Raw genomic sequence first — 16,921 nt, 5'->3', positions numbered from 1 at the left:
TTTTGGTTTCATTCACAGAGGACTTGAAGTTAGATTTGAATTAAACATTTTTAACTCATCAGACCCCTTTAGTTAAGTTGTCTAAAGGCAAAGTAGTGCATTAAAGACTTAAGATAAAGAAGTGAAATTCCCTCACACATCCATAAGGAATATAGTTGACATGTAGTGTTGGGGAGTGTATACAACACCACATTCCTAACAAGAGAAGCTCAAACTGATTACGAGTACAAGTCATTGTCTTTTAGTCCCACACATCCCCCATTCTTATGTGTATAAAAACAGGCAGTGGGCAGGTAGAAATCCTTCTGTGGCAATACTGGGGATGTGGTATGAACAGTAGGCTCACGTTCACTCTGCTCTACCATATCAATTTCATTCTGAACATCTGACAAAGCCCTAAACACAGCTACATAATCATTATTGTTAAGATACAGTACAAAATAACAGTGAGAGCCTGTAACTGAGAGCTTCAGAATTTCAAAGCGATCTTTGAGTAAAAATAGAAGTATGAGCTGGGATGCTCCCATCAGGTCTCATCTCCCTCATTGGCCATACTGTAATCCTGTGCTGTTAATATTTCATACTTCCTTCCTTCCACTTGGCCTCCTATGAAGGCAGCAGCAGTGTCTCCACCATTTCAGAGAGGTATTGTGCAGGCTGACAGAACGACAGGATGGCCTAACTACACTATACAGATGAAGCGAGTTAAAGAAGGAACATGCCAGAAACAGGGAGGTGTGCTAAAACTAATTACACAGAGGTGAAGCTTCCCTTTACACACCAACTGCATACATGACACAACTATGATGTGGAGGAGCTAAGATCATAACAAACTCTCACTTTTACGATTATTCACTAAACACAGTCCATTTCTAGCATAATTATTTGAACTAATTAATTTGTCTGTTCTGCAGGTTTTTTCTAGTCTTATTTATTTTCAGCGTCAACCTATGACCTGCAATCAGTGTAGACTGATGGAAGATAAAAACTATTAATAGAAATTATATATAATACAATATTTTTATATTAACACTACCACTCTCTGTGTAGTAATGATTTGATTATCAAACTACCTTTTTTTTTTAAATAATCAATTAATCATTTCATCTAAACATGTGGAAAAATAGCAAAAACTACCCTTTCAAATTTCTGATAGTCCAAAGTTTACTTCTCATTGCTAGTTTTGTCTGATTAGCGATTCAAAACCAAAGAAATTTCATTGACAATGATAGAAAACAGAGATAAAGAGAAACACCCTCACATGTTTGAAGCGAGAATAAGTGGATATTTGGCATTTTTGCTTAATAAATCACTTAGTTTCGTTAATTTTCTACTGAACTACAAATCCATTCATTGACCACTATGCAGTTCTACGTATGTGTCTTATATAGGCCTCCAGTGAAACAATCTGAAATTGTTAACACATCAGCTTTACCAGCATGTAGAGATTTTCCCAGAAGTCCTGTGTCATGAGTCGGAAGAGAGCCAGGAAGGCCCAGCCGAAGCTGTCAAAGCTGGTGTAGCCGTAGTTTGGATTCCTCCCAGCTTTCATGCATGTGTAACCCTCCGGGCAGCGGCTGGGGGGTGGAGAGAGAGAGAGAGAGAGAGAGAGAGAGAGAGAGAGAGAGAGAGAGAGAGAGAGAGAGAGAGAGAGAGAGAGAGAGAGAGAGAGAGAGAGAGAGAGAGAGAGAGAGAGAGAGAGAGAGAGAGAGAGAGAGAGAGAGAGAGAGAGAGAGAGAGAGAGAGAGAGAGAACGGGGCACCGGGCCCAAAAATGACTCAGCACTATTTACTTATAATCAAATCTGACTTCAGGCTAATAGGGGCACTAGAGCAGGTCTTGGTAGGATTATCAGCAGCAATAAGAAGAGGACAGAGAAATCAACTCACCCTGAGTCTGAGCTGTTCCCACAGAGAAGAGCATCCAGCTGGCCAGGTAGGAAGTAGAAATTGGCTGAAAAAAAACAAGCAGTCATAATGAGTCATTTCGCTCACACTATGTCGCTGCTACAGTTGTTTACTCTGCAGAAATCTGTGGTTTTAGTTTGCTCATGCATTTTCAATTCGGCGCAGTTAATTTCAGACCAATTCATTTTGTTATTATACAGTAATATGCACTGACTCATACTCCTACATCTCTGCCAGCTCACTGTTTTGCAAGGCCGCCCATGTCTCTACTTACTGTCGTTCATGATGTACTCATCCCAGTCAAAGCCCTTGCTGCCATTGGACAGGTAGCTCTCGGTGGTGTTGATTGGCCAGAACACACACTTGTGGCGCAGGTTGCCCATGAAGAGCTGGAGACCGATGAGGGCAAAGACACTCAGGCAGAAGACGGTCAGGATCATCACATCTGAGAGCTTCTTCACAGACTGGATCAGGGCACCCACAATGGTCTTCAGGCCTGGAGGGCAGCCACACACACACGTACACAAACCAGGCAGGTGATGCAGGAGCTGCTATTGGCCCATGTAAGAATCTTTGGGGTGTCTACTTCTGCTAGAAATCAACTGCTAAAGATAATCCTGCTAATACACTAATCTCCCTCTAGCGTTCTAGGGATCTATCACTGGGAAATATCCAGTTTTGACTGAATTTAGGTAAAAACCTGGGGGCTGCTTTCATATAAACCTTAAAGTGTTAGTATAAGTGTTAGTATAAATTTAATGAATATATATTCATTAAATTAGTGAATTAATAATGTGAAAATATATAAATAATAAATGTTTTATATAAAATGACTTCCTCTGCTAGAGAAAATCCCAACAAAGGGGGTCATTTATATGAATAAAACTTTAACTTGGAGCAGATTTAAAAGATTTGATCTAGGTAGTAATATATTTTGGACAAAACTGACAGATTACACTCATAACATCTCTTGAAACAAAACAAACAGGAAATATTTAAGAGCCTTCCCACTCTTTTCAGCTTCATCGCAACAGAAAATATTGTGAGGGAAATCAAATCTGGTTGGTTTTCAACAAATTTCAAATTTGCATTTCTTTGCCAATTATGGACGAAGTGAAAAAGAGGGAGAAGCCTGTAGAAAAGTGAGGAAATCCATAAGGAAGAGAGCACAGCAGCACAACGAGGGGCCATGAAAGGGACAGAGGCAGGCAGGGGGGCTGGAAACCACATGCAGGTCATTTAAACTCCAAGGCTGAACAGGAGCAATTCAATGCCAGTGCCAGTGTGGGCACTTTCTTGAACTGTCTTGTATAAGGTGTCATTAGGAAAGCACCAACTCCCCATACCATGATCCTACAGTCTGTCTCATCCGCAGTTTCACTAAAGATAAAACCAGTTTACCTTCCAGACAGGCATCCTCTGGCAGCCTTCACATGGGTCCATGAGGAGCTCAAACATGGAAGCAGGATGACCTGCATCCCCTTCTTAGTTTGGCCTCTACAGGTACAGTGGGCTTTACCTGTACCTGTCTTCTCATAAAATATTATCTAGCTAACTGCAGACAATCTTAGAAAAGCTCTTGGCAGCATTAAGATAAATACATAGCTATTCTTAATCAAATCAAAACATTTCTTATCAAGAAGTATATGAGTAGATTCAATTAAATGAATACAATATGTAAAATTAAGTATTATATTAATTTTCTTCAGAAATTGTGCCCTCCACTATAAATACTTTTAGCTGGACTAAAACTACACTATAAAAGATAAAAGTTTCACCACTCCAATGTTATAGTCCTCAGTGAATTATTGTTAAAGGAATAGTTCGATATTTTGGGAAATACATTACTTTGCTAAATGAGAACCCTTCCTCACATCTGTCCATAAAAGCTTCAACCAGCAGCAGATTAGCTTAGTTTAGAGTAGCCTGCTGCAAAGACTGGAGACAGGAAAACAGCTAGTCTAGCCAAAAGGAAAGTAGGTGAATTTTGTAAACATTAGCCAACCTGTTCCCCTGTTTCCAGTCTTAGTGCTAAGCTAAGCTAACCCGCTGCTGGTGGCAGCTTCATATTTATTGGACAGACATAAAGGATATGGCTGCCAATTTTCTTATTGCCACAAATCTCATGTGCAGAGCCAAAACCACAACAAACTCCTACTTTTGAGTTCTGTTTACAGTGGTTTGCTAGCTTGTTGTGCTAAATATGAGAAATTTACAATGTCAAGAGGATGTGATATGTAGCACAACAAGCGTAAAGAGAGCCAAATTCATGATTTCTGTTATTACTCCTTGGAGCTGTTTCTAAACAAAATAACATGCCCAAACCTCTTGGTGGCAAAGGAATATGTGACCCTTTGCAACAATGTGGCTTACTGAAGTGAAGATATATCAAGCTTTGGATACACACACAATACTTGTGAAAAGGTTGAGTTCATTGTTGGTTTGGATCTGTATGAGATTTGTTGACAATAAGAAAAATATAGAGAATCGCCAGCCATTTTCTTTATGAGTTTTCTGAATCATCGCATCTAACTCTCCTAAAATGTCGAACAAATTCCTTAAAATACAGTTTGAATGAAAATACAGCCCTTTTCGTTTTTCTTTTTACAATTTCCCAACAAATGTGTTGTTTAAAATAAGCCATCCACAGTAAGCAGAACATCTGTTCAACATCCTCTATCAATAAATAGATGGTTGCTTGGTCAGTGTCACTCAGTAAGGTCAATAGGTGGTTCAACCCTCCCATCTGTCTCCCCAACCTATACAATGTGCACACGCTGTTTCTTTTTCTGTGTTGTATATCATTCAAGTAAGTCGTAAAAAGAAAATAAAACAAAATCAATAATCAAACTAAAAAACAAAAGAGGGCAAATCAAACTTTCAATGCCATTTGTCAGCCAAGCTCTTAGTAGGCTAATATTGTAAAAGCAAGTGACTGGAAAGCATCATGCAGCATAAGAGATATGTTCACAAACTAGGCTTGGCAGTCTTCATACATAAGTAATAGGTGTATTCTGTGGGATGTCTCTGAGAGCTATGCCATTTCTCTTAAGAACATCAACATATACATGGTTTGTTTTTGATCCCAAAAACATGGACTCATCTCTTCCCAATTCAATCACCAGTTATAAATGATAACAAAATCTTTTAATTTTACTTGCACATTCATTTTTGTAATAAGGATTACTGGCAAATTTGTGGAGCTATAATCCATTCCTATCTAATAAATACTATGTGTAATTGCCTGATTTTTGTATTTAAGATTAAAATATTCTATCAACAATTTTCTTTTGTACAAAAGGAGACATTTACTTATTATGAAAGCTATTGAAAGGAGTGGGTTAAAGCTATTTCTAAAGAGAAACACAGCTGCCTTAGATACAAGCCTCATAATGAGAGTGCTACTGGGGCTGAAGAGAGTGCAGACCTTTGGAGGGCCCTAGAGGAGACTGCAAAGCCTATCAAAAATGTATTAGTACCATTTTTGATAATTTTGGAGAAAAAATAAATCAAAAAATGGTTATTTCCAATTCTTTTCTTGTTGCTTAAATCATAATTGTAATCATAATAATAGTGAGTAGAAAGGAAAGGGTGAGAGGATCAGCCTTAGTGTTTAAACTGAGTCTCACCTGGAATGACAGAGATAGTTTTCAATGCTCGGAGAACTCTGAATGTTCTCAGCGCAGATACATTGCCCAGGTCCACAAACTCTGTTATATATCTGAAATAGGGGAAGGATCACACACAGAACAAACACGATGACAAAAACCACACACGCCAAGAGCACAACACCACCGAACCAGGAGGAAACGACGCCACTCACAGAGCCTGTCCACTGAGGAGAAGGGTGGAAGGTAAAAGTAAAGAAAGACACACACACCTAACACCAACCCAGCCCCACTGTCTCCCGCCCCATCCTGTCTTACCTGGAATTACAGAAATAGTTTTCAATGCCCTCAACACCCTGAACGTGCGCAGAGCTGAGACATTGCCTAGGTTTACAAACTCTGTTATATACCTGCAGGATCAAATCACAGTTACAACAGCTGGTTATTTACATGCAGATATGAAGTGAAGAGATAAATCCACACACAGATGGTCCACGTGACTGCTCTACAGACGATGAAGTATCATATTTAGGTATGTTTTTGCTCATATGGAGGTGATTAATTACTGGTTGACATGTAGTCGAAAGGGACACACTGGGCCTTAGATTGGATGTTGCAGACTCCAGCAGATTGAGAGAGAAAAGGGTGAATGAAAAGGAGAGTTAGATGACAAAAGGAGGATAAATCGAATGAATGGGTCTGAGGTATGGGTGTTGTCAGGGAGGCCACATAGTGTCGGCTGGAAACCTTCAATTCCCAAAGAGAAATCCAAGAGAAGTCACAAATCAATGGAGGAAACACAGAAGATGAGTTACAAGAAAGAAAGAAAGAAAGAAAGAAAGAAAGAAAGAAAGGAAGAAAGAAAGAAAGAAAGAAAGAAAGATGAATAATCTTCTGTAGCACTGAAAGCTCTCTTTCTTCACCCACCCCTCTATACAAAACAATGACAATATTTGTGCATTTCATTTCATCCACTGACAGTCAAGAGTCACAGGAAAAATACTTACGCCATGGAAATGACCATGAAATCCAACCAGTTCCATGGATCTCTAAGGAATGTAAACCCGTCTATACAGAATCCTCGAGCGCAGATTTTTACAAGAGACTCAAATGTATAAATTCCTGTGAATGTGTACCTGAAAAACAAAAGTGGTGACAGATTCAGTTCACTACACTGGATCAAAGCTCACTCACTTTGTATATGTACAAGTACATATACTGTATTTAATGAAGTTTCAGAAACTATGAATTTAGAGTTAGCTGCTAGCCTCTCATGTATTACACTGAGTAACAGAGCACAGCATCCATTTTCTGAAAAATACATAAAAGCATTTGATCAAGACTAAGGTTGGATTTGAAAACACCAACTACTGATTTGGCCAAAAATGCAAAATCTGCAGATTGCCAAAAATACCCGGATGTCAAACTGATTCAATTAGTGTGCATCCAACCAGTCAACCTCGCCTACTGTGTCCCAAAATGCAAAGCGCTGGAACAGTCACAAAAACCTTGTGGTCTGACCAAGCAGAAGTAATGGCAGAGATTTAGAGCCTGACTAAAACCTGTTGTAATTTTCACTTCATGACATATGTCATTTTAGTAAATTTTAACATTTTTGTATAAAGTAGATTGCAACATGTGGTCAGTTTATCCAAATAATGCCTGTTGGAAATCTGCTCAGACATTTTTGGAAATGTGAGAACCTGCTGGCCGTCAGTCTTATACTCTATACTGGTGAGAACATGATCCAATTAACTGATCTGTGCAGCTCTTTAGTGATTTACCGCTGGCTCCAATGTCTCTGTAGCGTTTGATATATTATATAATTCATTTTGGAAGATAAAAGTTGGTCTCAGAAATTACATCTAAAACCTGAAGCAGCCACATTAGTTTGTCTGAATGTAAAATGAAGCTTTATGTTTTCACTGGACTGAAAAACAGTGCTGCCTCTGGGATTCTATTCATACCTAGATCATTACATTTACATAAATATAAATGTATTAAAATGAACAGAGCAGTCTACAGTACATTTGGATATTTTATTTAGCTAAATAAGAGGTCTGGATTTTTGTTATAGCTACATCACAGACTGAATAACATTATTTACTGCAGCTCTCTGTCAATAAGGTTATGAGTGTCAGAGTGTTAGTACAAAATTGAATGGCAATCCATGGGATAGCTGTTGAGATATTTCAGTTTGGACTATAGTGGAGAGCCAGCCAAGTGATCGACTGCTGGTATAGCAATAAACCTATAAGGATTAACAAAATGTACTGATGGTTTCTGAATGTATTTCTAGATATCATGAGATTTTTAACCAGTCTCTCAAGTTATACGTCTTTGTCTAAATCCAAACATTTTGGTATACATTGATGTTTCTTTTCAATATTTCATATCACCATACAAAAATGTGTTAATATTTTTCTTGTGTATTATAGGTAGAGTAGGTCATATGTCATTTCCAGCTACACATATTAGGAAATTCATAACCTGTAACTTGAGAAATGGGTTAAAATTCTTGACTTTTGTGCAATGGATGGAATATTTCATCCCGATTAAATACCCTCAGAAGCAGAAGGACTTTTCAAAGATCACAATTTTTTTTGTTTTAATTCAAAAATTGCAATTGTTTTTCATAACATTGGATGCTCAGCTTTGTGATTCGAATGTAATGGTGAGAGGCACAAACTGGGGCTAGCAGTTAGCATGCATTTATACAACTGAGTGATATTAAATGTGTACTTACTCTACTTGCTTTGACCACTCAGGAGGATCACTAAAGGTCATGAATATACAGTTGGTCAAAATAGTACACATAATGATCATGCTGAAAAGAGTGAGGTGCAGGTTAAGGAACATATGGATTATAGAGGCAATCACAAACATTACAAATGTCATCAAACCTCCCTGAAAATGTAAAACACTCTGCAATCTGCAGGAGATGCTGTACAGTACACACGTAATGTGGTTTCCTGGGTCCAGGCAGCCTTAATAGCCCTTAACATGTAAAGGGTTAATGTCATAAAATCTACTCATAGCACTTAACAGAGGGTGGTTGGGTGCACCCAAAGGCCATTACTTTACCATGAAATATTCAAATTGTAAATATATTTAGCGTAAATACAATAGCTGCCCTCAATACCAGCGTGACCAAAGCTGTAGTACTTTTTAAAGCTACAAGGCTTCAGTGCAGAGAGGTCTACGGTTAAAGGAAACTATCCTTTGAATTGCCTTTAATGGGAGTGAAAGGTCAGTAATAGTTTGGCTTGAGATAAGGGAGAAATGAAGTAAATGTAGTGACAACAGACAGTAATAATAATAAACATATTTTTTCAAAGGGTTTAGTATAATGTTTGCTTTCATTGCTGTCATTATATTGTTCTGTCAATATCTGAATTTTTTTAAAGGGTTCAGAAATGCTAACATTAATCCCAGTGAGTCAAACATTATAATCTTCAATGTTTTCATGAGTCAAACCCCATTTTTAGACAATGTATGGTTGTATATTTTTTCAGCAATGGCCTTTCATAACATTTTGTAATTTCCCTTCTATCCTCTAGTCAAGTTTAATGGTGGAGTCAACCATTCCCGCCCTGGATTCAAATTGCCTACCTTCACCTATCTTTAACATGAGTTTGTTTGGCTGCACTGTAAATTGATACACCACACTGTCACCGTGAAGATAATCAATGGGCAGATTTGACCTACTTTATGGAAATATTGCATCGATCAGCTGCAGCTGGTATTCTAACTCTGACTTTCTTCCACCTCCTGAGTCTTTGTTTGATAGCTCTCTGATTAAAGAGGGTTACAACCTTTAGCTGTTCAGTCAGAGTTCAGAGATGGATTGCACCGTTTTAAACCATAATGAGCTTATTGTGGAAGTCTAGCCTGGTTTACTGTTAAGGATGACTCATTTGTGCTAGCCTCTCCTTACGTTGATAAAATGGCTTCTGTCTGGCTTCCTGTATGCTCTACCATATCAGCGACCAATAGAGGACAGAATTTTCTGTTATCTGAGATGCTTAACAGTCATAGGTACCATCAATATCTGTACAAGCAGAAAGACAGAATACATCATCATGAATAATACACATGAACAGGAAACCCTTTTGTCTCTGCTGTAAGACATCATTTCAAAGGATATGAATGTATCAAAATTTTAATAGCTATTCGCCTAACCAGATTAAAAGGACTTATGAAGTACAAGGCAGGTGTGGCACTAAAACGGAAGATTGTCTTCCCTTTATTCAGCACTATAAATGTCTGTGGAGAGAAGAAAAGAGACAGACGCCAACAGTATGAATCAGTAAGCAATCACACAAAAATACACTTATTGTTTAACAGCAAATGCACACTTGTCATTAGAAATATTTAATAAAAGTGTTAACAGTATAACATTCACTGTATACAATATGCAGAATCTTTCCTCTTCTGTCACATAAAATGAACTGAACCACATTTGAACAGAGTAAAAATGGCTGCCAGGATGTTTCTGATATTGATATGTTGTCCCAGTCACTCAGTGCACTAATCAGTGTGTTTTCCGCTGCTATCACACGTGCCATTATGCCTATCATGGTTTTGGTGGTTTTGAGAGAAGGAAGCAAGCAAAACTGAGAGGAGATGGCAGGCCTCTCTCTGTGGTTAACCTCATAATTGTTTAAATAAAACATGGCAATTTGCATGAAACTTTAATGAGACACTGCATTTGAACAAGTGATATGGGCCCTTGTGCTTTTAACAAGGCATCCCTCACTACATTAAGCCCTGCAGAGCCACCGACTCAGTGCTGAAGGCTAGAGACAGTGGAGTCAGGAGGGACAGGAGGGGGTAGAGAAGGAGGAGGAAGGACGGGATGGAGGAGGTACAGTAAAAAAGTAATGTCATGTAATATTATCCGTGTGCTTCCTGCAGAAATGAGGTGCATGTGTACAATGATGACATTAACAACATAAACATCTCAGGGAGGAACGTGGAAGCGAAACCAAGAGCATCACTCCCCGCAGGACGAGACACAGTTCTGTCACATGACCCCCTGACATTAATTTGACTGAAATCCACAGACAACTCAGATAAAGCCAGAGCTATTTAACATGATTAGATAATCTTACTCTCTTCTTACTATTACAGGTCAGAGCTGCAGCCTCCCCCCTGAGTGTTAATACTATCATATATACTGTAAACATTCCCACTCTGCACTCTATAATGACACAGTTGGAAATGTCCCAGTTGCTATACATTGTGTGCACACGCATGACTGATACATACACACAAACAAACATTCTTGTACGCACACATTAACTGACACGTGCACACCAACCAGCCTGCAAAAAGCTCTAGATTGAGAAACCAACACTGTGACACGCACACACAACCACTATATATGTAGTCTTTTTCCCTAATGCATGACAAAGCTACTGAAAATTTCATAATCTAGCGCTGAGCAAAGAGAAGAACGAGGCAGAGGAAAGGCAGAAAATGGGGGAGAGGGAGAGTGAGTGAAGCAGGCAGGCAGGCAGCAACTGTAGCAGCAGCAGGCTGAGGAGAAGCAGGGCAGAGAGAGCCATAGCGAAGGAGCTGGGCAGAAGATGAAGACTAGCAAGGGAGGGGGATGGGCAGGAGACGAGAAGAGAGGGCTGCTTCCACACTGAAGCTCTAGCCATCAGGCATTGCTGCAGCATCTGGTCCAGGAGGGCCACAGCAGCCATTCAACGAGCCCCCTTCTATCAACCCTTATGGTTAATGGTATATGGACTGCATTTTATGGCGCCTTTATCCTGATAGCCTCACATTCACACACTGACACACACACACACACACACACACATATTCATACATGAATGGCATAGGGGCAGCTGCCATGCTAGGTGCTAACCTGCTCAGATATTCAGCATCATGCCTTTTCCCCTTTCCTGACATTTCAAGGTCCAAAAAAATATTAAATATATAAAAAAGATTTTCTCTGAATGTACAGACAATCTAGAATCATGTTCCTTACACTGTAGTCTATATTTCATTTCATGTTCATAAGATTAAATGTACCTTACATCGTGTTGCATCTGTGCTATCTGTCTTTTGGGATAATATGACTGTAAATATTCATCTATTCCCTGTGCAATTGAGGACAGATGTGCACACACTGTGAATGAATTCTTCAACAATTTAAAAAGGGGTGACATGGGGAACGTATTCGGCTCTATTGTATTTCCAAGAAAAAAGACTTGATTTTTGCAGCTTCCCCAGTAAAACACATTTCAGTGAGCTGGGCTGGAAGGAGAGCAGAAGTGTACTCATGCATCCTTGCACATGTTGTCCATTTCATCCCTGTCCTCATATCATCTCTCCCTCCCTCTCTCTCTCTCTCTCTCCTTTCTCCTTGAAAATGATCTGTGTCCCTGGCCTTCTACTTTGACACTGAGGTCGACCTGGCCTGGCTCAGCTCAGCATGGCACAGCCCTGCTCTGGTCACCGACTAGGCGGGGAGGACTGGATGCTGCGTCATCACCCAGCCAGCCTGCCAGCCCTGTGGCCCAGCTATGACACAGTCTAAAAGAGCCACAACCAAAGATTTGTGACGAAGAAGATGAACAGCCCTTCATTTATGATTATTTCTCCCCCTCCCTCCCTGTGAGAGACGTATCCAGAGCTGGCCTGCTACCCCTCTCAGTGACAATGACATACAGAGCAACGTTCTTCCATCAAGGTCACCACCTGATCTGACGTCACAGCAGCTCAGGCTGCCAGAACCAAAGCAGCATTGTCTCCCTTTGGCATTAGAACGAGACTAGATCGAGAGCCATAATTAGATTTTCCTGAAGTCGAGAGCTGACAGGGCTGCTGGTAGAGGCGGGTGCAGAGACAAGAAGCAAAACACAAGAAGCACAAAGAAGCTCGCAGGATTCACATGCACCTGTGACAGTAACACATTGACCTGTGTGGAAACACACACTAGTGAGCAGTGTGTTAATGAGTGAACTTATCAACAATCCTACATATCACTGATTAGGTTTGTCATGTGTCATGTGAATTGTGTCTCCTTCTTGTGCACTGGACTGGTGCGTTACATAACAGTCACTGTGCACAGTGTAAAGACAGGAATGAGGTATGAGACAGAGACAGAGACAGATGGAAAGAGAGGACTGCACTGACAGATACTGTGTGCACACACACACACAATCTGGACAAATCCAGTCAGCTAATAAGAAAGATCAAACATTATATTATGTGAACTGGTTAACAGTGTTATATACCAGTCTTGTCAAAAATGCAGCATTATTTAAAATAATATGTGATTGGCAGTGACCATTTTGAACAAAAATACCAATTTTGTTATGTAATGCTTTGTTTAAAAATAGACAACAGAAAATTTGAGCCACGCTGCTCAGCCCTGTTTAGCTTTTAACTGGCCTCTGTACACTTTGCATCTCGATTAATACTCAAGGGAAGGACAGCCATTTTATGATTAAGAATTCTTGCTTAGTATAGAACAGGTTTACATTAAACACGCAGTACTACAATGCATGAACAGCTCCAAATGGCTGCAAATATCGCAGAAGTTTTGAACTTTCCTCAGCTTTCATTTCAGCCTCTATCAGTACCTGAAGTTACCATGTTTTATTCAGAGGCCGATTGGTCCAATAAGAGCCATGTAAAAGGAATACTGACTCCTTTTATAGTTTTTGTTGACAGGTACACATTATGGGGATTTATGGAGACTTTCAAGGTCACCCGGCTGTCCTCACACTGAGCGTAAGACATGACAGGAACCCCGGAGAGACGTGTCTCCTTTAGGAGAACCAGAGTCCTCCCAGCCTGCTGCTGCCACTGCTTTTCTCTCCTGCCATAGATTAATTTTTGAACAATTAGGAAAGTCTGTCATGTGGAACAACAGCCTTTAAACAGTTACTGCTTCTGACCTTTTCCCCAAAGCCCTGTGAGCACATCGGAGATACAGCAACAGCCCACTCAACAGCTCGAGTGCTCAACTCTCACACTCCCCAATGGTCTTTGAGGAGGAAAACATAATTACATTCTGCATCCTATCATCAAATTAAAATAACTGTAAACACAGCAGACCTGGAAGCCAACTATCATAAAACGTATCTGCTTTGTTAGGACGTTTCCTGTGTAAGATGATTCACCATGACATCACCTACTGACCATTATGTAAAATATTAATATGGATGTTTGAGCTTCACTGATACACCACAAAACCTGTCTACTGGTCTCAGCATCAAAGGCAACATGTCTGCTGATCAATTAGGAAGAAACAAAATCACCAGAACTACTACTACTGATTCAAAAGTAGCACAAGAAAATGAGTTTGTTCTTTGAAATTAAATAATGTATATATTAAATAATCACAAAGATTTCCAAATCTCAAAAGCTGCACCTCCACACCATGAAAGCAGGCCAGTGATGCAATGTGATGTGATTACAATATTAGTGCTGTTTGGGACAATATGCAGTTATCATTTTGGACACATGAGGTAAAGGGACAAATACCATCTGTAAATACGGCTGGGTATCATTTGAATTTTTATAAGACTTGTGTCAATAAGATTGCCAGATTATGATGCTCTTTAGATATGACAGACACATTTTGGTCAGTAAAGTATTGAGGTTTGATACCCAACCATAGTCAGAAACATCCTTTTGTTTGAACAGCTGTAGTGAATGTAAGCTGATCATCATCAACATCATTAAGCCTATGTGTGTATGTATGTATTTCAGCTCTTTGTAAACTCACTTTCTGAGAATTCAGGTAGTATGGGTCCAGGTCCTCCAATGGTACCGCCACCATTCCAGAAGGGGGGTCCCCGTATATGTAGGGCAGACTCTTCCCAGCCTCCAGGTCGCTGTTGGGCTTGGGTTTGTTCTCGTCATCATCATCGCGGTAGCTGCTATCCTGCTTGGGTGGCTTCTTGTTCTTCTCCTCTGTGATGCGCAGCTCAAGCTCCGCCAAAGATTCCAAAGTGAACTTCTTGAAGCTATCAGGTCCTGGCGGTATAAGGGGTGCAGCCATGTTTTCATCCTGCAACTACTTAGTCTTTAGGTTTGTACCATCCACAGTAGTAGCTCTGCAGAAAGGACACAGAAGAAGAAAGGTAAACCAAACCAATAAAATATACTTGTCTTCTTAAGTGTTCACATGTGGTATGTTGAGCATGTGAACATCTTGACTTCTCAGCAATAATCCTAAAATCTTTCCTGATATTAAGATGAGATTTAAAACAAGTGATAGAATGTTTAACTGCACATAAAAACAGACAGATGCATGGATGTGTGCACACAAACACACATTTGAAGGTTTAATTATGAAGCCCTGCAAAAACGGAAATATGAGTTAAAGGTAGAGAAAATGCAGAACTAGAGTAGAAAAATGGCCACAAGTGACATGGCATACTAGAAAAATGGCTGCCTTAATGTTACATCCTTGCCAGATTATTTAGTCACCATATTTTCTTGATTAAAATTAATATTTAAAAAAAAAAAAAAAAAAAAAAAAGAGAGAAAAGAAAACACTACCACTGTTTGGGAAAGAACTGTTCATACACAACAGCCCAAAAGCAGAACACTACAACCAGGAGACACCCAGACTGTAACAGAAACAGGGCACAACATGATGATGTGATCTACACTACATTTGACCCATCAAGCAGAGGAGGAGTTCACCAGCCAATGAGATGCAGGAAAGTTTATATTTCAGTTGTTTCCAACACCTACTGTTGATGTGAAAAGATTCATAATATTCGCTCACTCTATATCAACAATACAATTTATCTTTAATTTCTTACATACAGGTATTATTTTCTAAGTCAGTAAACTACTATGTAAATCACATCTTATCAACTGAATGCTCATTAATTTACAGAGACAAAGACTAAAAGCAACATGAAATATCCCTTTAAGGCTGAGAGGTAGTCTCTACCACCCAATGATCCTTTAACACCACCAGAGCAGAACAATGATAGAGAAAACCAAACTAACGGACGAATAACTCAATAACTAATAAACCTCCATCAGTCTCTGCTTAATATAAATAAAGAGTCTACTGTTTAAGATGAGACTGAAGTCATGGCCTTAAGGTGTCAAAGGTGAACTGATATTACGTTTCCCAAAATATGCATGCATACGTGTTTTCATGCTCAGTGTTTTCAATATCCGAAAAGGAAGTAACATCTGGTAATACATGATTCATAAAATCATGATATCACATAATAATCACATAATATAAGGTTATAACTGTACCACTGCGATATTTGTCGAATTCATCACTTAATATGTGAAATGTTTATTTAATGTTGCTACATTGCTTGTTGCAATATTTCCTTCTTTTATAAATATTTTGTGGTCATGATCTCAAGATATAATTAGCTAACTTAATGTCATTTACCTGTCTGAGAGATTGTCAGTTATGCCTGGTGTCATTGTTCAGGCAACCACAACATAAAAGTGTGACTAAGTGTGATCTCTTACTGTCACGCTTTGTTGCAGCCAACACAACAGACACCTTTCAGGGTTTTACTCCTTATGATTTTTTGAACAGCTGTGGAAACGCTGTTAATGTCTGCCTGACTCTGTAGGGCCTTTTGCCAACACATTTAAATGTAAAAGGGTATGATGGTTACATGACAACTGTTCAAGCTGCAGGACATTTCAGGGTCAACGTACTAATGTGAGGCAGAGCTGAAGGAAAAAGGGGGCTGCTGAGAGGAGGAGACAGGTTCACAGGAAACACAGCCACACCTGAACTCAGACCTTCAGTGCTTTCAGATGGAAAATGACTGTAATCATTTCATTTCTTTGGTATATTTTCAGAATTATGACACCTCCTTCCCAATCATGGATGGATAGTGTTATATATTATGATGGATGGAAAGGTGGATGCAGCCCAAACAAATTGAAACAGCCATATCTGAATTCCAGGGCCTGTCACTTCCATGCTCCTCTCTCTTGCATAACACAGTCTAATTAAAAATGCTCAACGTGTAAAGCTGATATCACACAGCAAACACACAACTTAGCTGTCTTGATATGAGGAAAAAAAGGAGGGTGGAGGAACAACATACATGAAAACATGCATCCTGTGTGCCAAGACGTTTTAAAATGGACCCGGAACCTCACAGTCATTGAGCCTTCTGCTGCTCTGCTGGCGCTGTCCGCTTCAGCACCACACGAGCGGGCACGCACGTATTCACGCAGACACACACACACGAATGAATGCATGCATGGGGGGGTTGGGGGGGATCATAACCGATCCGCCCGAAGACCCGTTTTGCCCTACACCCGGCCCTCTTATTGAGCTCCCCTCTCGACGCTTGTAGGCCGTCAGTTTATCCTTCAATTTTCAATGTTATCAAGCCATGATGACAACACTCGTCTTGTTGTGTCTCACCCTGC

At 39.7% G+C, this 16,921-nt stretch overlaps 1 protein-coding gene across 8 annotated transcripts in view; it reads right to left on the bottom strand.

Annotated features, from left to right (window-relative positions):
- scn8aa (sodium channel, voltage gated, type VIII, alpha subunit a) overlaps nt 1-14,543 on the bottom strand; it is a 36,994-nt gene extending 22,451 nt beyond the window's left edge. For 4 of the 8 annotated variants that reach the window (XM_053317535.1, XM_053317537.1, XM_053317541.1 and 1 more), the window contains exons 1-8: nt 14,268-14,543; nt 9,663-9,781; nt 8,262-8,351; nt 6,523-6,651; nt 5,834-5,925; nt 2,182-2,403; nt 1,890-1,953; nt 1,436-1,577 (exon numbers count right to left, since the gene is read on the bottom strand). In XM_053317535.1, the coding sequence (XP_053173510.1) occupies nt 1,436-1,577; nt 1,890-1,953; nt 2,182-2,403; nt 5,834-5,925; nt 6,523-6,651; nt 8,262-8,351; nt 9,663-9,781; nt 14,268-14,543 (1,134 nt within the window). Of the gene's footprint in view, nt 1-1,435; nt 1,578-1,889; nt 1,954-2,181; nt 2,404-5,536; nt 5,629-5,833; nt 5,926-6,522; nt 6,652-8,261; nt 8,352-9,662; nt 9,782-14,267 lie in introns of all 8 variants that reach the window. The other 4 variants (XM_053317534.1, XM_053317536.1, XM_053317540.1 and 1 more) reach the window with 1 other exon arrangement.
- Nucleotides 14,544-16,921: the final 2,378 nt, after the last annotated feature.

This window comes from Scomber japonicus, chromosome 4 (assembly GCF_027409825.1).
Source record: "Scomber japonicus isolate fScoJap1 chromosome 4, fScoJap1.pri, whole genome shotgun sequence".
Classification (NCBI taxonomy): domain Eukaryota; kingdom Metazoa; phylum Chordata; class Actinopteri; order Scombriformes; family Scombridae; genus Scomber; species Scomber japonicus.
This window is presented reverse-complemented; position numbering and strand designations above follow the sequence as displayed.